This window comes from Sciurus carolinensis, chromosome 2, assembly GCF_902686445.1.
Source record: "Sciurus carolinensis chromosome 2, mSciCar1.2, whole genome shotgun sequence".
NCBI lineage: Eukaryota > Metazoa > Chordata > Mammalia > Rodentia > Sciuridae > Sciurus > Sciurus carolinensis.
Genome location: NC_062214.1, coordinates 164,215,985 through 164,240,560, shown reverse-complemented (window position 1 = coordinate 164,240,560; position 24,576 = coordinate 164,215,985). Strand labels below are relative to the sequence as shown.

Sequence of the window (24,576 nt, the reverse complement as noted above, 5' to 3'; positions counted from 1 at the left end):
AAACGAGATCAGCAGACTTTTCCCCATTTAAAGACTAAAAACGGGGAGGGTGGGGCGTGACACAAGCACATAGTGTTGTTATGGGGACTAGATGGCCGAGTAGGACAATCAGCAAGGTCCTCGAGTTCCCAAAGGCGATTCCGGGGTGGGCACGACCTGACCAAGCCTTCCAACCTGGGGTGAGGCTAAGTGGGGGCCAGCCCGGGAGCCCCCTCCAGCAGGGTCCAGAGCCCCGGTGGGGCGGAGTTACTAAGGCTAGACTAGGGGTGGGAACTGGGGAGAAGTGATGAGCCCGGGAAGTCGAGCTTGGTAGAGGTGAGCAGGATGGCAGCGCCCCCAGACTCCCGCGCTCAGAATGTCGGCGGACAGACGCAAACCTTTCCGCACCCACCCCCGCCTCTCCTGGGCACCGCGGCCCGAGGCCGGAGGTGAGGCCCCGCCCCGCCCCGCCGCGGGGTCCCGCGCTCTCCGCCGCGCTCCCCGCCCCCTCCCCGGGCGTCCGCGGCGGCGCAGGGGAAGGGGAAGCGGGAAGGGGCGGGCAGGGGCCGTCGCTTTCTCCTCCCACCGCCCGCGCGAAGCGCGCCGCGCCGAGCCCTGCCGAGCGGGCGCCGCCGCGCTCCCGCAGCAGCCGCGCTTCTCCGCGCCCGGCCAGCGTGCGAGGCAGCGCGGGGCCCCGGCCGGCTTCCTTCTCGCCCCCCGCGGCGTCCCCGGGCGGGCGGGCGCGGGCCGCGATGGCAGCGGCCGAGCGGGGCTGAGCCCGCCGCCGCCCGCAGCCCCCGGCCCCCTCGGGCCCCAGCCATGGCGAAGCAGTACGACGTGCTATTCCGGCTGCTGCTGATCGGGGACTCCGGGGTGGGCAAGACCTGCTTGCTGTGCCGCTTCACCGACAACGAGTTCCACTCCTCGCATATCTCCACCATCGGTAAGGGGCGGTGGCCGGGACGCCCCACACTCCCGGCGGCCCCTTCCCCGGCCTCCCCATCCCCAGCCCATGAGAGGTTATCCGCCCCTCCCGCTAAGGAAAAACCCCCGGGTGAGCGGGCCACCGGCCAGGGACCAGAGCCTCGGTTCCTGCCGGTGAGAGGGTCCCTGCTGCCTGCCATCCGGGGCTAGGGGTGGCATCTCTGGCCTCTAGCTGGAGAACCTTCCCATCCAAGCCGATATAACAGGGGTGGCTGTAGGCTAGGGTACCCAGAAATGGGACAGTGAGAATCATAGCCAGTGAAATGACATCCCCACAGCCCCAAGTCAAGAGGGGGAGGGGAAGTAAAGCTTATGCTCAGGAAAAGGGGTCAGGATGGAGAGACAGCCATAGAGGTATCATCAATTCAGGGGTGAGCCAATGTGGAGCCAGGATGGGGAAGACCGGAGGCAGGGAGGGGTCAAAGGGATTGAGTTACCAGGGCACCGGTAGTGAAGGTAAGCTTCAAGGTGGGACACCTGGAGGAGGGCATGGATAAGATGAGAAGCCCCAGTGCTTGAGAAACAGAGGAACCAGCTGGCTAAAGCATTTGTTTTGAAGGAGGCTAAGGAGGGTGGAGGAAGGTCAGGAATGTTGCTCCAGACCTGGGGGATCAGAAGGTAGGCAAAACCCACCTTAGACTATATCTCTGATCCATTAGTACCAGGAGCCTGTGATTAAAGGGACAAGGCCTGGTGGCATTCTGGACAGTGTGGTGAGGGGATCACCTATTTTCTGGGAGTGGTTCTGAGGCCTGCCCTCTGAGAGTCTCTCCTCTGGGAGGTCTGAATTGAGGGAATTCCATTCATACCTAACAGGTTCCATGCTTGGTTAACCCTGGAGTAGCCTCCTCACTGCCCAGGCCCCTGAAAGGAAACACCTGCTAACTGACTGATCATCCAGTTGGTATACTGTCCTGGAAGCCCCTGCTGCCTTCAGGGAGGGCTCCAGCTCTTAGCTTCCTTTGGAGGATACCTCTCCCTGCTTCTCCTTACACATATTCCTTGCCAAGAGAGAAGAGGGAGCAGTTAGATGCAGCCAGGAGGAACAGAGTCTGGTGGTTAAGAGACAGGCATTGTTTCACACATACCTGATGATCTCACTCTGGGGCAATATGACCTTGACTCTCACTAAAGCTTCTGAGCTTTAGTTTTTCATCTGTAGAATGGATGTAATAATAGATCAAGTGAGATAATGTTTGTAAAGCACATAGCACAAAGTCTGATACATGGGAGAACTGGCTAGATGTTGTTATTACTGTTGTTAATTCGGATAGAGCTTCATGGGACTTAGGGTTGGGGAACAGAATTCATCTGCATTTCTCAGGGATGCTCTAAGGCTAGCCTCTAGGAGATCCAGGAGTTTGGGCTGGGCCACTGTTTGGATGAAAGACATTCAGAGAAATGGTTACAGATACCAAGCCTTGGCCAGGAGAGGGCTCAGAGAAGAGGCAGGTGTTGGAGAAAGGCATGGGAGTGAGCCAGGGAGTGGCTGAGGAACCAGATGGGGTATGAGGACAAGTTGCAGGCTTGGGGGCAAAGGGCAGCAGGTTACCTGGCTTTTGCCTGAAGAGCAGTCATTTGCACCCTGGTGTCCTGGCCACATTCCAAGTCCTAGGAGTGACCTGGACTTTTCCCTTTGAGGGCTTCACTCATCCCCTTCATTTCAGAACCTCTTGGGACGGCCTCTTGGGACGACCGCTTATGTTGTGAGGAGTTAGCCTCCCCTAGGAGTCGGTCCACCCACTCAGTAGGTAAATGAGGGAACCCCTCTTTCTAAAGTGTCAGGATGTGCTTTCCTTGAAGGGAATCATCCTGTGCCCCATACTGCTGATCACCATTCCTTCTTGTTCCTTCACCCTGTCATCTCCCTTCTTAGACTCCTTCTTACTGCTAATAGGGGAGTGCTAGGCAGACCTAGGGACTTCCTCAGAAACCTTCTGGAATGTAACACTTTGGGGGCACAGGTGAGTCAGTGAAATAGGTGGGGTGTTTCAATAGCACCCTGTCCCTCCAGTGCCCTTGGTGTATATAGGCCTAAAATCTGTTCCCAAAATTCTTCCTCTGCTTCTCATGACTGGGTCCCCCTTTCCATGGGATGCAGAGGACTTTTTTGGAGTTTAGATTCCCTAGAAGAGAAAGAAACCTGCATTTCTTCCTATAGCCTTTTAAAATCTGCCCCACTGGGTTTCTTAGATATTTTCTTACATAAAGCTTACTAAGGACTTGTAATTCCCTATCTTGGCTGTGGTCTTCAGCATTAACTAAAACTGAAGGGAAAGAGTTGGATTGAATGGTCAAGAAAAGCTTTTTCTTTAGGTTGTTTGGGAGGTTCCCAAGGAAGGGGCAGCCAGAAGGCAAATCGAGGAGCCAAGGAAATGGGGACTACCAGGTCATGGTCATTCATTTATCTCTTCACACAAAAAGTGTGCATGCCTTGTATGCTAGCCTTCAGAGGTCCCCAGATGAATAATACATTGCTGCTCTCAAACTGCCCAGGTACGTTCTTTCACTGTGTTGGACACAGATCTAGGCACCCTTCCCAAGGGCTTTTTTTGGCAAATGGGGAAAACAAGGCAGTTCTGCAATTACTGCCAAGATAGAGTTCAGATTCTTGGCTCATGTTGATGTACCTAGGCTGGTTCTTTTGTAATTTGTTGTGTATTTACTCTAAGAGCCTCTGACATTCCATAAAAGAGTGTGGTCGGGAACAGGGAGGAGACCTCCCTTGTAGACTGAGCCACTGACCAACACTTCTCCCATCCTCATCTTTCTGGTCAGTGGGTGGACAGGTGGCCCTGTGCTGAATCTGTGTCGTGGGCACTCCCTTTCCATGCAGCTGTGCTCCCGGGTGGGAGTTGGTGCAGAAGGGACAGTCAGAGTCTTACTGTCTGCCTGCAACTAGTTCCTGACAGGTCTGTCTCACCAGCTAAAATAATTGAACATTCCTACCAAACACATGTGAGGCATTTTAGAGACACATTGCAGTCCACCTTTTCCTGCCCACAGAAGTCTATAATCTGGTTGGGGGAAGCAAGACACAGGCCAAAAAGATCTATCACCAACTTGAGATGATATATCTGAAAGTATTTGGAGAAGCACTCTTCAAATGTAAGGGGTCAATTATGATCATTACTGCCACAGCCATTATTCATGTAGGATGTGTCATGAGACAGCCAGTAAATGGCAGTGACCCCAGAGAGTGCTTTTGCTATCTGAGATGAGAGAAGAGAGGCCCCTGTGGATTCCAACCCAAAGGGAAGGCTGAAGCTGCCTGCAGTGGGTGCCTGCAGGGAAGGAGCAGATGGAGCACAGTGAGCAGAGATAACAGAGGTGTGAAGTGAGTGGGTGTCCATGGGACTGGGACTCTGCAGTCTGGCTGCCGCAGAAAGGAGTTTATGGAGGAGTGCGAGAACATTCTTCTCTCTGTCTCCCAAACTAGAAGTGTCTCGAGGGTGAGACACATCTTATCCTTCTTTGTTTTCATAGGCCTTAGTGCAGGGAAGGCAACATTTAACCCTCTTAAATTATTAATGAACCAATGTCAGGCCTATTTGGCAGAGGGCGTCAAGGGCCTGGCCCAGGAGGTGGGACTTGAGCCTAGCAATGGTGGAAAAGGGTTTTGAGCTGGAAGAGCATTTAAGACTTGAAGCAGGGGGACCAGTCAAGGGCTGTGCTGGTGTCAGGGCTTGAAGGAACCTCTCAACCAGTTCCATCCCCATCCCCATCCCACTTTCTCTGGTGGTAACAGCACCAACCTATGCAGTCACCTGCTCTGGTTTCCCTCCAGAAGTGGGGAGTAGCTCAAACCCATCAAACTGGCCACTTCTGAAAGGGTCTCATGTAACCTATGCTGTCTGCCCAGGCAGACTCGTATGTGGACATCTGTGTTCTGAATGCATTTGATGGCCTTTCTGCAAGGTGCCAGATGGGATGTGAGCCACTAATGTAAATTGAAGTAACTGCCCAGGAGTTGGTTTTCTCCCTGCTATCTTTTGTCACCTGGCTTCTGGATCTTTCATTTGAAAAGCTACCCTCAGGCAGCACCCCTATGGAGTGAGGAGGAAGGCTGTGGGCTGTGATTATCCGGTTGGACTGGTTGGGCCATGGCTTGAGGCTGCTTGCTTGGGCTGAGTTTGCTGTGGTACTTTCACCTTTCTCAGGAAGTTCTGCTGGAACTGGCTCTGCCTCTGACAGGGGCTCTTATTGACTCGGGGAGGGAAGGGCCAGAGCCTTAGATCTGAGCCTGGAATTGAGTGACCTAACAGACTTTGTGGTGAGTGCATGGGCCCTGCAGTCCTGGGATCTGCAGATTTCTAGACTGAGGAGCCAGGCCCTCTGGTCTTAGCAGTTATTGGGCAGCCTGAGGCCTGTGTCTTCCTACCCTGTGGCCCATGCCCTGTAGAAAGGAAGCAAAGGGAAGAAGCAATGAGTAGGATGGAACTGGCTTGGTCAGACATGCACATTCTCCATGGCCTTTTTGACCTTTAGGCACTTATTTAACATCTTTGTGCTTAATTCTGCATCTCCAAATTGAAGATGGTTAGAGAATCTTTTTCTTCATAGTTATTGGGAAGATTACAGAAGCTAATGGATACAAAGCACTTAGCAGAGTCCTCAATAAAATGGTAGCTGCCACCATCATGTTGTTGTTATTAAAAAAATTTTTTTTGTAGTTGTAGATGAACAGCATGCCTTTATTTTGTTTATTTTTATGTGGTGCTGAGGATTGAACCCAATGCCTCACATGTGCTAGGCAAGTGCTCTGCCACTGAGCCCCAGCCCCAACCCGCATCATGTTGTTATTGTTCCTAGTGCATAAGAATGTTGTAGAGAGGAGGAAACTGAATAATGTGCTGTGAGGTCTTCTGTCTGTCACTCATGGATTTAGTCATTCAGGCACTGCTTACCTGACACCTCCTATGTGCCAGGCACCATGCTAGGAGCTGGGGATACGGTGGTGAACAAAATGGAAACCAAGGAGCTGTCTTCCATTCCTGGGTGCATGTGAGTAGGTTCTGTGTTTCATTTCAATTTGTTCCAAGCCCCCCACCCCCAGCCCTGGCAGTACCAGTGTCTTGGGAGGAAGAGTGAGTGGGTGAGGAGGTAGAGAGGAGTGTTGTGGCCCAGGAGGATGGAGGTGTCTCTGCTTCAAGGCTGGGGCCTTTGCTAGATGTTGCTCTGCCTGGGCCTCTGTTCCTTCATTCCTCCTTATAACACAGGCATAGACCGAGTCTCCCACCGGCGTCCCCAAGGACACGATCCCTGGGAAGGAACACATCTGATACCTGCAGCTTTCAGCTATCTGTGCATCTGTGCCACATTTGCAGATCTGCAGATTCACCCACGACTTTGAGCACCCCGTTCCCTCCTGCCTGCATTCCTTGGTTTCTGCTCCTTCTTCTTCCTCCCCTCCCCCAGACAGGTTGGTGATGAGCTTTATAACTTGAAAGCTGATATTTGGTCATTACCCTTCTACCCCGATTGCCAGCTCTTCTCAGAGTGCCTCCTTCTGTAATCTAATATTCATGCCTGTTTCCCTGTAAAACAGCCAGTTTTCTATACAGGATTCTGACCTCTCCTTGGCTCTTCTGCCTGGTCAGTGATCTTTGTCAAGGGGGGTCACAGGGCTTTCTAGACATTTAATTCCTCCTACTGAGAAGGAAAGGGCTAATTTTACCCTATTTTGTAACTAGGAAAACTGAGGACTAGTGATTCCCATCTTGCACATAAAGTGACCCAAACTCGAACCATCTTCTCTCCTCCATTTTTTCCATACCGACATTGGGCATGTTCTTCATCCCCAGAAGTCCCTTCCACAAGTTGCCAAGTGGAATGACTCCCCGTTCAGCCAAAGGGGAGGGGGCGTGTGTCTCCCATACCTCACGTGAAGGCTCTGCTTCCTTTACACACACCCCTGGAGTGTCTGGGGCCTGTGACTGAGGAGTCTGGTAGGTGACCTCTGAGTATGGGATCTGAGTGTTGCTCTCATTTTGCCATTTTGATATAGATTTACAGAGAACGGAGTGACCAGGGCACCATGATCAACAGATAAGCCAACAGTTGGCTCTGAAACAGGGGTCATTCCCTGATCACTTTTCCCTGATTAAAATTTTCTCTTTGCTGCTTTTTCTGTTGACATGTACTGACTTCATTCGCTTATGTACATACTCACTCATTCATTTTTTTCTTCCATGTATTTAACTTTGTTGAGTAATATTTAATGATCTACCTTCCACCAGGCAATGAGAATATGAAATGAATAAGATGCTGTTTGTCTTCTGTGAACTCCCAGCGTAACTGGGGAGTCAGGCTTCCAAATAGCCAGAATAGTATGCAAAAGGATTTACAGAGGAGTGAGAAACCCCCCCTGTGGGGGTTGGTAACAGAGGAAGTGACATTTGAGTGGGGTCTTGAAGACTAAGTAGGGGACAAGGATCAGGGGAGGCACCCATCCTCTTCCCAGGAGGAGGTGCTGTGGAAAACACCTCTAGATTGGAACTGCTGCTCTTCAGCCTGGCTGGGGCCAGCTAGTAATGGCCACACCATGGTCATGCCAGCTTAAGTTCAGGTAGGTGCTTGCTGGGAGTTCCCTTTGTTGGCTCTGAGTGGTGCAGATGCATCTGGAGACACTGTCCTATCTGAGGCGTTTGTTCAGGAGGCTCCAAGCCCCTGTTTCTTCTTCCCTAAACTGAGAAACAGGCCCAGGGGGACATTGGAGGAGCGAGTGGTCAGTAGCCTGGCACATCTTGACTGCCTCAGTGGTGCCCAGGTCCTTGGGTCTGACAAATGGAAATGGGACAGGGTAGCTGGAGCACAATGCTCTTGTCACAGAGGCAGCATGGAAGTTTATGCCCAAGCCAGCGGGAAGAGCAAGAGCAAGGAAGCCCACTTCCTGAGTGCTGACCCGGTACCCACTTACCCATGGGCTTCATGCTGCCCCTAGAGAGCTGGCAGAGCATAGGGCCGAGGTGTTCCAAAGTTGGTCTTGCTCCCAGACGTTTCTTACGTGCTCTTCATATTAGAGCCTCCAGGTCCCCATGAGATCCGAGAAAGGGCAAGGGCCTTGCTGTGGTTTCTCCTTTTGTAACAGGAAAGAATAATTTTGGTCCCTCTTGATTTGTCTCCTGAGAACTATAAGTTTGACTGAAACTGCCCGAAGATACTTGCTGCTTCCTATGTCTGGAACCCCTAGTCCTTCAGATCTTCTCCCTGCTGATTACCTCCTTGTCACTCAGGCCTCAGCTCAGATGTCACTTCCTTTGAGAGGTCTTTTCTGAGCAACCAGCTTAAAGTAACTTGCACACTGTCCTCACTGTCTGCTTCGTTATCCTGCTTTCTCCTCTTAGCCCTTATCACTCCCTTCCATGATGTAGTAATAAATATAAGTTACTAGCAGGGTGTGGTGGTGCACACCTGTAATCCCAGCCATTTGGGAGGCTGAGGCAGGAAGATCATGAGTTCAAAGCCAGCAACTTAGTAGGCCCTAAGCAACTTAGGGAGACCCCATCTCAAAATAAAATATTTTAAAAGGGCTAGCATGTAACTCAGTGGTTAAGTGCCCCTGGGTTCAATCCCTGGTACAGATAAATAAGTAAAAATGTTACTTATCTGTCCACTCCACAATAATGGAAGCTCCCTGCAGAAAAGATTGTGTTCTGTATTGCCCGCTGCTTGTCTTGGAGTTCCTGGTACCTAGTAAGTACTCGTAACTGAATGAGTGAATGAATTAATTTCCCTAGAAGAATTTTGCTCTTCCCTGAGGAAAGTCATGGTAGTATTGGTTTCTTGGGACCCATAAGACAACACCAGATATGTGTTTGGGGATGTGAGAGGAAGGAGACTTCTGCAAGGGGTGAATTTTTTCTGGTAATTTCAAGCTTTTCTGCTCTGACACATGTCCTAACGGGAAGCTCATAACGAGGAGGGAGAAGGTGGCTCCCATGATCCCTATGTGAGTGGGGTACTCTGGTGTGTGCAGAGATGAGGGGTTGGTGTCTTAAACTAAGGTCAGTGCTGCTTGTTGGTTGGGGTCACTGCTAGTGTCAGATGATGTCTGTCAGCTCAACCAGGATGCCTGAGTGACCATGCAGGACCACCTCAGCAGCCAGGGTGCTCTGGAGTAAGGAGTTTCTAAGCTCAGTCCCTGAGCCATACATTCCCTCCAGCCTCACCAGGGTCAGTGTTCAAGTGGAAAACCCCACTGTGTCCTGGGCTTCCAGAGATTGACCCTTCAAGACTTTGTAATAGAGTATCCTTATGAAATCTCCAGAATTTCTTGCGGGTGGGCATCTGAATCAGAACCTTTGATCCCAGTACTCTTGAGATTAAAACATGACCTTTGAGTGAGTTAGAGGGTCAGTATTCTATCTCTCAAGCCCAGGGCCCCTTAGTTTTCTACTTCCTATAACTCCCAGAACAAGATGGTGCCATACTGACTACTGCATTTGTTCTGAGATCCGGGATGTACCTTTTCCCTAGGACAAAGTGAGCACAAGGGACAGTCAGTCTGCACTTCACAGAGGAGGAAGGCAGCATGTAGTCCAGCAACAATGAGGTTAAGAGTCACCAGACAGAAGGTAGAAAGAAGGATGCAGCCAGTGGCAAGTTTGGGAGGAAGATGTCCTCTTCCCTCCCCTCACCCAGTTGCTCTTAGGGGTCATGGTATGTCAGGATCTTTTGTCTTGAATTCTTTCTCTTAACTTTTCTGTGAGTTCTCTCTCTTTGTATTCTCTTTCCTATTCTCGCCCTCCCATGTCCCTCAGGGGGAAAATGGCATTATTGGTCTCCTGAGAAATGTTTTGGTGAGAGGGGGCTTTGAAATAGGAATCACTGTCATGCCTTGTTTGGGATGACAGAGATGGACAGCCAGCTCCCTGCAGGCTCTGCCTTTTCCTAAAGCTTGTTTTGGGGTTTCTCAGGGTGATTTCTTTGAAGGTGACCTCTTGCCATAGCCCTGAGGAAGCTCCACATGTCCAGCACATGCTGGTTTCCTGCAGGGGGAGGACTTGGGGGCATTTCTTGAACTGGTGCTTAGTAACTGGAGCCAGCATGGCCCCAAAGATTGGGTGTCTGCCTTGGATTTCAAGTGTATTAAATTGTTCCTTGTTGTGGAGTCTCATTGCTTAATGAAAAGGCTCGGGTCACACTTCTGGTCCTTCGGTCCGTGGTTGATCATGGTGATAACATTTGGCACCCAGAGTCAGCCCTGTTTCCACTGAAACATGTGGCACTTGGTGGGCAGGCAAGCTGGCACCTGACTTTAACCCATGAGGGTCTGGCCTGCCAATAGGACCACCCTAGCTTTGCCAGGATTTAGCTTGTAGCCAGGCTCGGGGAGCTGTCTGAGGTCCACAGTGGGTGACTTTTTCTCTTTGTTGAAACATTCCACATTTGTAGTTGAAACATTCTTTGCCTCACCTCTGCTCAGCTCTGCTCTCCCACCTCTCCCTAGCAGGAGCCCCCTTCTACCTCCTAGAGCTCTTTCCGTTCCCCAGGCTATGACTCTGGGTTCCCAGTCTCATCCTTCCGTAAGGGAGATTGGTAGGGCTTTAGCTTCATGCTTTAAAAGCTCTGTGTGACAGATCCTGTCATGGTTTTCTGTTCTATCTCAAAGTCCTCACAGAAATTCTCTCATATCAGCATTGTCACCTGCACTTAACAGGGAGGAATTCCAGGCCAAGAACAGCTCACTGGCATTCCCGAGACCACACAGGTAGTTACAAGGCAGGATTGGAACCACACTCCCGATCTGTTAATGGCCGTGCCGCTCTGTTTGTCCAGCTGCACTTCCTGCATGCTTTCCAGGGCTTTCTTTGTTGGCATACAGTGATTGGATTGAGTGTTCGTTCACCGGATGTGCCCTGTTGCCTTCTTTCCAGCACATCCACTGCTGGACTAGGGAGGCATACCCAAGGCAAAGTACCTTAAGAGCCACAGGAGCACCAGGCTGTCTCCCCTCATGGTTTGGGAGGTCAGCAAGTCCAAGATTTGGGTGTCGACAGATTTGATGTCTGGTGAGGGCTTGCTTTCTGCTACAAAGATGGCACCTTCTAGTTGTGTCCTCCCATGGCAGACACAGAAGGGTTAACATGCTCCCTCGGGCCTTCTTCCTAGGGCACTAATCGCACTCACAAGGGCTCTGGTCCAGCCCCAGTGCCCTGCCCCAGCACCCAGAGGAGAACCTTGCCTGTCCCCCAGCTCTCTTGGCAGTGCTGTCACTGTGCCCCAGGACTCTGGTTGTGTCCTGGCAGGCACTCGGGCTTGTTGCTGGATGGGCAGAGGCCAGGCATAGCAGGAAGAGCAACCTGGAACTGCCTCAGGCCACAGTCGGACTGTGAGGGCACTCCACAGGTGTCCCAGGACCCGTACTGCCACTTCACTGTGGAGTTTTTCTTGTCCGTGTCTGTGAGGTGTTCGGATGGGAGGAAACCATCTCTGCTCTTGAGGCGTAGGCACCTGTCCCTTATTGTGCTCTCCGAGGCGGGGGATTCTACGGATGGAATGTCTGTGCCTGGTACCGTGCTTGCACAGAGGCAGAGATGTAAAACAGAAAAAGACAAACAAAACTTGGTCACACACAGAATACATTCTCTGATCCTTAGATGCTTTATGTCTAGTCGGGACTAGAAGACAAAAAATAGTAGGCAGTAGGGGAGTAAGGAAATACTGTTGTAGAAGTCTTCTCCCTGCCAGAGAGTTGAAGCGTCACGCCTGCCATCGGGGAACCATTAGGCACAGTGCATGGTCACAGGCTGTGAAGCTTCCGGCAGTCCCGAGGTGCTCTCGGGTGTCCCTGAGGAAAGGATACGTGCTGTGGGGATACCCAGGGCTGAACGTGGGCTCGGTCTGGACTGATTGCAGTGTTAGGCCCCAGCAGCCCAGCACCAACTCTTTTTTGTTGTTGTTGCTGTTTTGGTACCAGGGATTGAACCCAGGGCACTTAACCACTGAGCCACATCTCCAGCCCTTTTTATTTTTTTTAAATTTTGAGACAGAGTCTCATTAAGTTGCTTAGGGCCTCACTAAGTTGCTAAGGCTGGCTTTGAACTTGTGATCCCCTACCTCAGCCTCCTGAGCCTCTAGGATAACTGGCATGCACCACCGTGCCTGGCCAGCACCAACTCTTGCCAGCATGTTTGTCATTTTTAAGCATCTCTGCCTCTCTCTACATATCTGTTTGCCTCAAGCTACTCTTGTTATGGGCCAGCTAGCTCTCTACCTCATTTGGAGGAAGTTCCCTTCCCCGGCCCTACTCCCCCTTCTTCTTCCCTCCCCTTCCCTTTTCTCTTCTTTAAAAAAAAAAAAAAAAAAATTATATATATATATATATATATATATATATTTTATAATAAATATTTTTAAGTTGTCAATGGATTTTTTTATTTTATTTATTTTTATGTGGTGAGTGTCAAACCCAAGGCCTCACACATGCAAGGCCAGTGCTCTACCACTGAGCCACAACTCCAGCTCCTCTCTTTTCTTTTTGAAACAATGTCTTACCTGTTGCTCAGGCTGGTCTCCAACCCCTGAGCTCATGTGATCCTCCTCCTTCAGCCTCCCAGGTAGCTGGGACTGCAGGCATGCACTACTCCTTCAGGCTTGGAGGGAGCAGGTTTGACAGACTTAGCTGACCTCCCTTGCCCTTGTTGGCCTGGTCATCTTGTGGGTCCAGCAAGCCTGTCATTGGGCCAGTCAGGAGCTGCTTCTCTACAGAGGGCAAGTTATACCTAGCCCCGTTTCCCTGAGGAGAAGTTTGGACTCAGCAGTTTTAAACAGAAAGGATGCTGGCTGACATCATGATGGACAAATCAGGTGTGCTGGGACAAAATGATAAGCTGTTCACTGGACTTTGGGCCCTCAATTGGGAGAGAGCCCCCTTCTTCCTGACTCTTTTCTTCTGGGGCTCCCAGGTTTCCCAGAACCTGTGCTGGACTGCGTAGAAGTGGTTTGCTTGTTTCTTCATACTTCTGCATTGTCTTGTGGGGACACAGAGGTGGGTAGTTCTGACAGGGTGATGAATCTAGGCTTACTGGAGTCACAGAGGAGCAAAGAGTTCCGTGAGAATAGGTTACTTTGGGTATCTTACTCAGGACTGCTAGCACGAAGTGCCTTAGAGTGGTACTTTATAAACAGAAATATACTGTTCAGGAGCCTGGGAAGTCTGAGATGAAAGTATTAGCAGATGCAGAGTCTGGTGAGGGCTCACTCTCTGCTACAAAGATGGCACCTTTGTCCTCCATAGCCAGGTCCTCCATAGCAGTCAGCAAAAGGGGTAACACGCTCCCTCAGGCCTGGTTCACAAGGGCTCTAATCCCATGCTCTGCCCTCATAAGCTAATCACCTCCTAATGGCCCTTGTCTCTCCCCCCATCTTTACACTGGGGATTGTTTAAATATATGAATTTTGGGGAGACACAAGCATTCATGTGTGTCCACTGCCTCATTTCTAAATATCTCAAAATATCAGAATAGATGTGGGGTATGGTGGGATATGAATGAAAAAGCAGAATTCCTCAGCCTTAAGGGTTGGGAACCACTGGTCAAGTGCAGAGCACCATGGGTAGGTTTTAAGAGACCCATATTCTAGTTCTGGTCAGCTATAGGATGTGGGGATGTAAGTTGGCCTTATGATAACAATACCCACTTCTGCCTACTTCACAGAGACTCTGTGGCTAAGGGATGTGTGTAGGACAAGAAATATATTTTTTAAATAATTTTATTTGTAATTGTAAATGGAGGGAATGCCTGTATTTTATCTGCTTGTTTTTATGTGGTGCTAAGGATTAAATCCAGTGCCTCACACATGCTAGGCAAGCACTCTGCCTCTGAGCCACAACCCTAGCCCAGGGCAAGAAATACCTGAGGCTTGGGTATGGTTTTGCCTAGAGATGGGCTGCATAGAGGTTCAGTGTGCATAAGATGGGGTAGGTCTGGGCGGTGGGGAGCCCTGAGAATCTGTATTTCTATGAAGCTCCCTGATGAGGAGTGCACTCATCCTTGGCCTAGCAAGGGGAGCAGAAGAGTAATCCCTTCTCCCACTGGGTTCTCTAGGTTGCTTTCCTCCCTGCTCCTAGGGAGCCTTTATTCAACAGAGGGGAGGTGGGAGTGAGGACTACAGAGTGAGGTGCTTTCCTTGTTTAGTTACATCCTGCATTGACCCTGGTCCTTCAGAGGCAGCCCTTGGGAGTTCTCATTCTACAAACAAGACTAGTCCAGTGTCACACAGCAAGTGTCCAAACCAGGATTTGAACCCAGGTCTTTCTGAGTCTGGTGCCAATTGATATCTCTTCCACTATATTCTGGCTCTCAGACTCTCCTCTATCTAACCCTCCCCCGCCCAACAAGCACAGTGCGGTTAAAAATACAGGTTTCTGGGCCTCACTCAGATTATGACTCAGTAGGTGTAGCCAAGTCAAGGTAGTTGCATTTAAAAGAAATACCTCCTGGGGTGCTTCTAAAGCTGGGGATCTGCAAAGCACACTTTGAGAGACAGTAAATGTCCATGCTGCCTGACTTGACACTTTGGGTGCAAAACTTTTGCCCAAATGTAGTTGTCAGACTTCAGTATGTGTAGGAAGCACCTGGAGAGTTTGTCGAAACAGACTGCTGGACCCTACCCCCAGAGGATCTGCTTCTGTAGGTTTGAGGTAGGGCCTGCGTTCAATAGGTATGACATTTGCCGCAGATCTGGGGACAACACACTTTGAGAACCACCATCCTAGGGTCAGGAACCTCAGCTTCACCTGGAAGCTAAATGCAACTTCTCAGGCCTTATCTCATACCTACTGAATTTGAATCTGCATTTTATTTTATCACAATCTCTACCTTAATGTGTATGCCTTAATGCTGTCTTGGAGGAGCCAGAACGAGCAAACACGGGGAGGAGAGGCAGCTGGAGAACATCTTTTCTTCCCATGGATACCAAAGAGGCAACAGAGGGGCTGATGAGCACCCAGAAGTGACTGACGAGAACAACTGAGAGATGAGACTTGGAAAGGATAGTGGGCCCTTCCCTGAGGAAGGCAGAGAGATGACAGGGAAGGCTGGAGAGATGGGATGGGCCTCAGAGGAGAGGCTGTTCACGAAGCAGTGGAGAGACACCCTGTCGAGAGCATGGGGTGGGCAGTGCGGCTCTGGGTGAGCTGGTGGTTGTGGCAGTGTGACAGATAAACACACACTGGAATAAGCAGTTGGCCAACAGCTGGGAGGGCCTGTGAGGTGAGAAGGCGCGAGTCTGAAGGCGACTTGCCAGGCCAGCGATTTGACTTTGTGCTTCAGAGCAGCAGTGGAAAAACTCAATGGCCACGTAGGAGAGGATATGGCCAAGGTTGGGCACAGGGTCCTGCGGGCCAGGGCCTTGTTGGTGGGGTGGACAGGGAAAGCTCTAGGGTGTGTGGAGACAGAAGAAAGAAGGACTAGATGTCACTGGAAGATCATTAGGCTGGTAACCTTTTTTATACTTAAATAAAAAGGTGGGGGAAATCCTTCAGAAGATACACTGTTTCTTCCATCATCTATTAATGCACATGAATATCCCAACTCAAAGCATTTTACTTCTTGATACGTTAAAATAAATTTTATTGTGTTGTCAATAGGCCTAAGTGCAAGATTGTATGTTTGAGGGAGAACATGCAGCCTGGTGCTGGAGGGGTTGCTGTGGGCCCCAGGATTCCTCAGCCTTGACTCTCAGCCACAGAACTAAGTGAGGGAGCAGTGCTCACCTCCAGCGTTGTGCAGTTTCATATCTACTTGTCTATTCTGCCTTTTTTTTTTTTTTTTTTTTTTTTATGGTATTGGGGATTGAGTTCAGGTTTACTCTACTATGGAGCTGTATCCATACAGCCCTTTTCATTTTTTAATTTGAGACAGGGTCTCCCTAAGTTGCTAAAGCTGACCTTCAACTTGAGATCCTCCTGCTTCAGCCTCCCAAGTCACTGGGACCACAGGTGCGCATCACTGTACCGTTCTGCCTTTTAACAGCTGCTTCCAACTCACCCTCCCTTTCCTCTTCTCTCTTAGGAAAAAAAAGTTCCCCTAATATTGGAAGATATTAGGGGAACTTTTTTGAAGGGAAACCCCATTCAAAGCCCTTCTGAAGGACCCACAGGGAGACAGGAAGTGAAGCATAGTTGAGGTTTCCATTCCTAGTTAATGCATAACTCTTCTCTTTTTCTCCCAACAAATAGTGCAAGAGGTAGTGAGGCCACTGGCATCAAACAGACCTGCATTTGAATCTCTGCTACGTGCTGTGCCAACCTTGGGCCTGTTTCCTTTCTCCCAACCTCTGCCCTTTTTTGCTGCTTTGTCCACAGTGAACACTGTTCAGGGCACATAACATAATAAATTCCCATAAATGCCTGTGGAATAATGGAAATAAAACTTCTTATCCACCCTCCTTGTGACCACTTTGCATAAGCAATGTTCTTGATCTGGCTAGTATGAGGATGAGCTAGGCTTATTATTAAAAAACAAAATTCTGATTTTTCTTGGAAGAAGCAACTCTACTGTCAAGCAACAAGAATCCCTTTTTATTGGTGGATATCATTATTCATACCAGTGGAATTTGTTGTTACGTATCCCCTTGATTCCCTTCTATGCTAGGTACTGGGGAGAAGCAAATTCTTGGTAATTGCCCAGGGAAGGAAAAAACATGCTACTGACTCCCACCAAGGCCAGGTGTTCCTCTCCTCTTCCCTTTCATCCTCCTCCTCTTCATCCCTCTTTCTCTGTCCACAGGGAAGAGTGGCTGCCAGACATTGTCTGTTTGGAAAAGTACAGCTCAATAGATATGAATCAGCTTGGGCAGGCGAAAAATGATTCACATCTGACCAACCTGATTTAGTTCAGGTTGTCCATTCTGAGTCTTTCTCTCCCTTCTAATTAAAGGACACTGGTCTTGATGGTAGGAGGGAAGCGTCTGAATTTAATCTGCCCATGTTTGTGGAAAGCCGGGGATGGGATGGATATGGGGATGCTTCCCTGCTTGTCAAAGCCCTGGTGTGGAGGAGGAGGCAGTGGTGGTGAGCATGCTGGCACCCTGGGGCCTTCTAGAATGGGCAACCTGGTACCGAACAGTCCAGAACCCTGCCTTTCCCACATTCCCCCTTTGAAAACCATGGTTCACGGTGAAGATTTAAAGTTGAGTACCTACTAGACATAGGACTGGAGAGAGGCGCAGAGATCGACTCATCTCCCCTCATCTGTCACTCACAGTAGAGTCTGTCTGTTGCAGGTAGTGCCTGTTTCCCCCAAGGTGTCAGCCCTGGGCTGGTGTGCCAAATCCCCTGTGCTTCCTGTGTCTTGTGGCAGCTGAGCTCTCCAAGCCCTTGGGCAGAAGGGCATGAGAACTCTGTGCTTCCTGTGTCTTCTCCAAGATCACGTCATGCCATCTGTTAGTCACTCGTGTACCTGCTACATGCCAGGCACTGCATGGGAGCTGCAGTGGGTTGTGCAGGCAGCCACTGTATCTCACTGGCTCGTCCCAGCAGCCCTCAGATGACTTGTAATGTTCCAGCTTTTTACTGCTGAGAAAATGAGAGGGCCAGAGAATCAAGGTGCCCAAGGTGTAGACACAAGTCCTGTGACCAGTCAGCTTGCTCCTGACTGAAGCTTGTGCTGCTTCTAGTGGGTTGGTCCGCAACAGGTTCGCTGAGGCCCCCTCCTTGGTGGGCCTCTGTGAGGTGCCAGGGGCTCTGTGCACAGTCAGAGGGTTGCAACACCAGGATCTGTGCCTTTCCCTCATCAAGACACTGCTACAACCCCTCCTGGTTATAGGCAGAGAAACATCCAGGCAAATAAGGTGGACTGTTATTCTTAGGGATTCAAATTTGGGAAAGATAAATACAAACTTTTTTTCTAGAAGTATAAATACGAAGGCTTCACATGTGACCTGAATGAGACGTGATTCCCATCCTCACGCTGCCTGTTTCCCTCAAGCCCTTTGCTACTGGCAGCTTGCAGCTAGGTGAGGAAGGGAAGCCCCATTCAAAGCTCAGACGCTTCCTTTATGGTTAAGAAGGCCCTTACCTCAGGTCATCTCCTTCCACACTAAACAAAAAGAAATCCCTTCGTGTGCGAGCGCCTTGGACCTTTCCTAATCAGCTCTCAGCAGGTGCCCCTCCTAAGTTTCATGCTTGCTTTCTTTCCCCAGGTGTTGACTTTAAGATGAAGACCATAGAGGTAGATGGAATCAAAGTGCGGATACAGATTTGGTGAGTTGGGGAGGAGGAGGCAGGTACAGGCAGAGAGGACCCTGGGCTGCTCCTTAGAAACTGCCGTCTTGGGAAAATCCCTCCTATCTTGCTTAAGAAATTTATTGGAATAGATTAACAGATCACCAAAGGGCAGGCGTTAGAAGGAACTGGTAAACTAACCATTGTGAGTTTGTTGTAGGATCAGGCTTTACCCTCAGGCTGTGTCACACTAGTGAAGACCCGAAGGATGGAAGGCTCCACCCCATGGTTTATGGTGTGAGCCTCTTGAGAGTCCCCTCTGTACTGCCTGGTGCAGTTACCAGCAATAGCCACCAGGGGCTGCTGTGGCCCTCTGACCTGAAGGTCTGGAGGACATTACTTTTGCATGTGGAGCTACCTCCTAATTCTACAATGAATGGTATAGGCATTGCCTTCAGCAGTTCCATGGGCACTGGGGGTGGAGCTTCATCCTCCCATTCAACCAAGTCTGGCCACAATGGCCAAATTTCAGAGAGTTGTCCAGGGCTCAGTTATGGTTGCAGGTATAGTGCAGATATAGTTACCAGGAGCATCCCAGGCCTTGTGGGGCCTGGTCAGTGCCAGTATAGGGAACCTGGCCTCTTATTGCAGAGTCAGGTGTGTTCAGACCCCTTTGGGGATCAAAGCACCACTGATTTTTCACCCTGCAGCTCCCCAGTTTTTCCCGCAAAGGCACAGGGTCTCCCAATTCCTGTTCCTCCCTCCCCATCTGCTCCCACAGTCCCTGCTGCTCTGAGAGACTGGCTTTCTACTGCAGGGACACAGCGGGGCAGGAGAGATACCAGACCATCACAAAGCAGTACTATCGACGGGCCCAGGTGAGCCACCACTTTCAGGGCTTAGAGGTGGGAAGCTGCCACCCACACTTCCACGGTGGGTATTTGAGGGGTATTTGTGGGTATTTTGGTCACTGACTCCTCAGATAGGCTCTTCGGATTGCCTTCAGGGCAGAGAGCCTCAGGGCAGTCTTTCAGTGATTCACTGATGGATTATTTCCCAATTATTCACAGAGTAATTACTGTACTCCCCTGCCCTCATCCCCAACTTCCACCCTCCACCCTGGACCAAAGACCCAGGTTAAAGTGTATGATGCCTTCCTACCCTAGAGAGTTCTGTGATGATCCTAGGAAGTGGCAGCTGTGGGGGGTCTGAGAGAGGAGACATTTCTGGATACTGAGGGGTCCTCATTATACTAAGCAGGGAGAGTGGGCCCAACATTTAAAGACCACCTGTCTGGCTTCATGACTGCACTCTTCCTGTGTGCATCTCCCTCCCCCATCTCTCTTTTTCTCTCTCTCTTTTTTTCTCTCTCAGGGAATATTTTTAGTCTACGACATTAGCAGTGAGCGCTCTTACCAGCACATCATGAAGTGGGTCAGTGATGTGGATGAGGTAGGAGACACCACCTCACTGACGGGTGGGGAAAGGGCACCTCAGGGGAAGGCAAAGCAAGGGCCAGATGGGAAGGACCAGAGCTCTCAGGGCTTGAGTCAGTGCTGCTGGGAAACCTTGCCTTCCACAGCCTGTAAGAAGAGCTCTGGGTGAGTAAGTCATGCATTGCAGGCCCAAACTGCCATGCTCTGTACCTTGCCAGGCCTCCATGCTGTGTCTCTCCTGGAAATGAGTTAGTTCCATACCTGCCCTGGGAGCAGCTTCCTTCCGGAAATCTCAGGACCAGTTGCAATTGCAGGACTGGGCTTCTAGACCAGAGCCATGGCTCTGCTCATAGCTGTGGAGCCCTGGGCAAGCCAACTCTCTGGGTCTCCACAACCTTTTTTGGTACCATTTTTTCAACCCAACAAGGCACCAGTATTAACCAGAGTGTCTTCTATCCTAAGCTGCTCCTGTGACAGACCTGGGACACTTCTTGCCTGTCAAGACCCTCATTCCAAAACCCCCAGTGGATGCCTGAAACTAAAGATAGTACTAAATCCTTTTATTCCCCCTATACATACATACCTATGATAAAGCTTAATTTAAATTTAAATTAGGCACAGTAAGAGATTAACAATAACTAATAATAAAATAGAATAATTATAATAAAAATCACTTAACACTTAAACACACATTGTTTATTTCTAGACTGTTCCATTTAAGTTTTAGACATGGTTGACCACAGGTAACTGAAATTGTAGAAAACAAAACCACAGATGATGGGGGACTCCTGTACTTGGTGGAGCCTGACACTTGCCTCCAGTCACCCCACTGTGTCCCTAGGACTCTTAACCTTGGTGGTGGTTTAGAGGTCCATGTAGACTGTACTGGGGAAATAGGAGGTAAGTGCATTTCTCAGTGACAATTCTGCCTCTCCTCTGTCCCCAGTATGCACCAGAAGGTGTCCAGAAGATCCTTATAGGGAATAAGGCTGATGAAGAGCAGAAACGGCAGGTGGGGAGAGAGCAAGGGCAGCAGGTAGGTGGAGTCCTTCTGTAGCACCTCCAGGGCCAGTCCTGAGAGCGGGGACCTAGGGCTCTGACCATCGTCAGGTCCTCACCCATGTTCCACAGCACCCTCAGGCGCTGGGAGTTGCCATCCTTGAGAGGCTGCTCTCTGTCCCTCAGGACAGTATCTGGGGTCCATCCAGAAACAAAGACCTCTTGGGCACCAACTCTTGCATGTCCAAGTCCCTTAAAACAGGATTACCCACTGCTTACCAGATATCCCTGTTAGTGATGAGGAAGGACTTCAAGTTGCTAAGGTCTTCTTGAATAGCATCCAGGCACAGCTGTGTTTTGCAGTTAGGAAACGGATCTCCCATCCTCTCCACACCCACTCCCTGTCCTCCTTGAAGTAGGGAGGAAAGTGAGGTAATGAAGGGCCTCAGTCAGGTGTGGAATGTCCAAGCATGAAGGAAGACCATCCTCCTGGGAACAGGAAGAAAGATGGATAGTATGAGAGGACCTCGAGAGTTTTTCTCTCCCTCTTCAGTCAATAGCATTCATTAGCCCTTAAAATAAAATTGATATTTTTGTTATAAAAAATAATACATAGTCATTGAAAATGTAGAAGTAGAGGTAACCCTGTGAGAATAACGGTATTTATCAAGCACCATATGTAGAGCACTGTGCTAAATAAGTGCTCTTAGGAGTATGACCCCATTTATTCAAGTGTTACAGACACTTGTTCCCCTTAACAGAAGAGGAAGCTGGGGCTTAGGGAGAATCAGGAACTTGTCCAAGGTCCTGCAACTGTCATATGGCAGTACTAGGTAACCTAGTCTAGGTCTGTTGTACTCTAGAGCCCATGTTGTTTGCTGATATGCCACATTGCCGCTGCATTTTGGCATCTTTGTGTTCTGATGTATGATGTGTGTATTGGGTGTATTTGTGGATCATCTTCCCCCATTCTCTGCCACCCACTGTCTTGGAAGGAGCCTAGTCTCAGCCGAGAAGTGATCTGCTGTGAGAAATTGTCACAGCACAGCATGGTCTGTGAGTGCAGTGGCAGCAGTACATGCCAGGGGCGAGGGGGCCTCCCTTCCCTTACTGACTCTCTTTCAGAAATGTCCTTCTCTTGCAGCTGGCTAAGGAGTACGGCATGGACTTCTACGAAACAAGTGCCTGCACCAACCTCAACATTAAAGAGGTGAGACCACTCGGCAGCAGCTATCCTGCCTCTGACCGAGTCCAGCAGAGTGGGGAGGTGAGAGGAGGAGGTGGCGGACAGGAACCAAGATAAGATGGGACTGGCCCCTTGGGCAGTTACGGAGTTGCCGGGAAGAGAAGATGCTGGACTAACCTGTGCCCCTTGGTTTCCCAGTCTTTCACACGTCTGACGGAGCTGGTGCTGCAGGCCCACAGGAAGGAGCTGGATGGTCTCCGGATACGTGCCAGCAATGAGTTGGCCTTGGCAGAGCTGGAGGAGGAGGAGGGCAAACCCGAGGGCCCAGCGAACTCTTCAAAAACCTGCTGGTGCTGAGGGTCCTACGTGGGGCACCCCACACAAACCCCTTTCCCTCAGGAGGCCTGTGGGCAAACAGGGGAGCCTGGGCGTTGCCTACAGCTGTCCTCTCATTTGACGACCCTGTCAAAAATCAGTAGCTGCTACTCTTCCCCTGCCTGGCCCTGAGAGCAGCTCTGCTGGCATCTCTGAGCAGCCTCTGCCCCTGGCCCCTCTACCCTGGAGTGGTATCCTTCAGCCTGTTTCCCCAGCCAGGGGCCTGCTGTGACCCACGGTGCACTGTGAGCACTGTGCCACCACCAGAGCTCCCTGGACAATGGCCGAGGCTGGAGTCAAGGCTGCTTAAAGGCTCCTTCTTTCTGAGTGCATCTTGGTCCTGCTTTTTCTCTTTCCTTCCCGCCCTTTCTTCACCTGCTTCCCTCCAGTGTGTTTCCTCTCAAAGCCCCGCCTACCCTTTGCCCGTGTGTCCTACTATGTGGCTGCGGGAGCAGCTCTTTCATCCCAGCCCTGCCTAAGGGAGTGGACCCAGGCTCATAGGGATGTTCCATCCTCTACTCTGTGGGTGGACCAAAGGCCAAGGGTGCTTCTTCCTCCTCTCCTTGTCCCTGCCCCTTCTCGTACCATGGGCCTGGGAACCTGGGAAAGTGAAACATCGAGGTAGGAAGGAAACACCACCTGTTGGTGGCCTGGGGCTGGCCTACCTCTCTCTGCTCCCCCTGCCTGAGCTCTGGCCTTGTTTAGCTGCCCACCTGCCTCTGTGGGAACTGAGCTCAGAGGCAGGTGCTTCAGAGAAGACAAAATGATGAGGGGTGGCAGGGATAAAAAGTCACCTCGAGTCTCTACCTCCCATGCAGGGTGTACTCAACTGCTCTTCACATGGGCCCCTGATGGAAAGCTGTGGACCAAGGCCTGAGGGTACCACAGGGGCGAGGAGATCCCTGGGGCCAGAGCACTGCAAGCTAACTGTGCAGTCCAGAAAGAGGAGCACTCGCAAATGAAGGACTAGCTCCTTGCTGTCAGGGCCAGAGCAAGGGCACGCAGGCCGGGGTCGGCATTTTGTGAAGCAGAGGGGGTGTGGTGGCAGCAGGGCCTCACACATGCTAGGCTAGCACTCTTCCTCTGAGCGTGTCCCCAGCCCTACCTTCCCTCTCTTGTGGTAGAAGAGAACTTCCCCATACTTCCCGGCAGAGGTGAGAGATGAACCCAGTCTTCAGCAGTCAGGGTTTTCCTGGGTCCCAGAGTTTGTGGGAGAAGGCAAAGGTTTCATGGGAAGAGGAAGGAGGCCCTGGGTAGGAATGCTTGGGACTGTTCGGCCTTCGAGTCAAAGCATTCATCTTGGCCCCTTGCTCCTGTGTAGGCTTGAGGGTGTGCCAATTGCACTGTGGGGAGGGAAAAGGACTTCCGTCTCCAGAGTTGTGTTCAGGAATTTTCTTTAACCCCAATAGCCCAAGAGTAGCTTGTTCCCTTTCAAGAGGGAACAAGTCAATTGCCAGCCCTGCTTGGGTTCCTCCTCACCTTTCTGGGGCAAGAGAAGCCCAGGTGAGAGGATCATTCCTAAGCTGTACTACATGGCTGGGACTGGAGCCAAAGCAAAGACCTGGGCACCAAGCCCCAAGGACCCAAAAGCAGGGCAGGTACCTGTGGAGAAGAAGAGCCCTATTTCTCACTCCACAAAGGAGGTGGGGATAAAATCACTGGGCATTTTCTCTTGACTTACCAAACCAGGAAATGGCCAGCAGGAAAGGGTGGCTCAGGATTTAGGAATGGGGGACAGGTAGAGTAAACCACTGGCTAATCAATTTGGAGAGCAGGTTCTTTAGGATGAAGCCATGACTGACTGGGCAGCTTCCTTGAGGACTGACCTATGCAGCAGGACACTGGGCACACGCAGGTTGGTAGTGCCAATCCTGCCTGTCCTTGGGAAGGATGAGAGAAAGGAGAAGTTGTATTAGGCACTGGCTGCAACCTGTGGGCCAGTGTTGTCGCTTCCCCTGCAGATGAGGCAGAGTACCAGCGTCTTTCTCTCCTACCCCCTCAGGAAAGAGGGATTCTGTTTTCACTGTACCTTAGGGTTCTGGAAGGGAGATCGTGGGGCCAGGAGTCTATGGACTGATGAGCCCTCTCCACAGGGTCTACAGCTGGGAGCAGGAGGAGTGCTGGGATTTTAAGATGCAGCTGTGCTCAACAGGTATCGGAGACGGCCTCTCGCCCCTAAACCAGTCCAGGAGGTGGTCTGGGCTGCCATTGGGCCAGGAGTGTTGAGCAGGCTTTCCTAGCCTGTCTTTTGGTCAGTACCTCTGCCACTTTGTCCTGAGACTCAGCCCAGCCCCTGGCACCGCCTGCTCTTGAGCCCCACCATCTCCCTGTGATGGGTGAACTTTGTGTACTGTGTCTAGGGTCCATTATATGAATTGTGAGCAGGGTTCATCTATTTTAAACACAGATGTTTACAAAATAAAGAATATTTCAAACCACAGGTATGG

The 24,576-nt window shown here is 50.6% G+C and overlaps 1 protein-coding gene across 6 annotated transcripts; it reads left to right on the top strand.

The window, feature by feature from the left end:
- Window positions 1-403: 403 nt before the first annotated feature.
- Rab15 (RAB15, member RAS oncogene family) lies at window positions 404-24,569 on the top strand. 6 transcript variants are annotated; one of them, XM_047540042.1, is made up of 7 exons: window positions 404-428; window positions 18,112-18,172; window positions 18,951-19,011; window positions 19,508-19,585; window positions 20,516-20,605; window positions 21,713-21,778; window positions 21,953-24,569. In XM_047540042.1, the coding sequence occupies exons 2-7, from the start codon at window positions 18,126-18,128 to the stop codon at window positions 22,109-22,111; spliced, it is 501 nt and encodes a 166-aa protein (XP_047395998.1). In that variant the 5' UTR covers window positions 404-428; window positions 18,112-18,125; the 3' UTR covers window positions 22,112-24,569. The 6 variants fall into 6 exon arrangements, with proteins under 6 accessions (XP_047395998.1, XP_047395996.1, XP_047395995.1 ...); XM_047540040.1 differs by lacking the exon at window positions 404-428 and adding an exon at window positions 436-922; XM_047540039.1 differs by lacking the exon at window positions 404-428 and adding an exon at window positions 436-922 and having other exon boundaries at window positions 18,915-19,011.
- The last annotated feature ends 7 nt before the right edge of the window (window positions 24,570-24,576 follow it).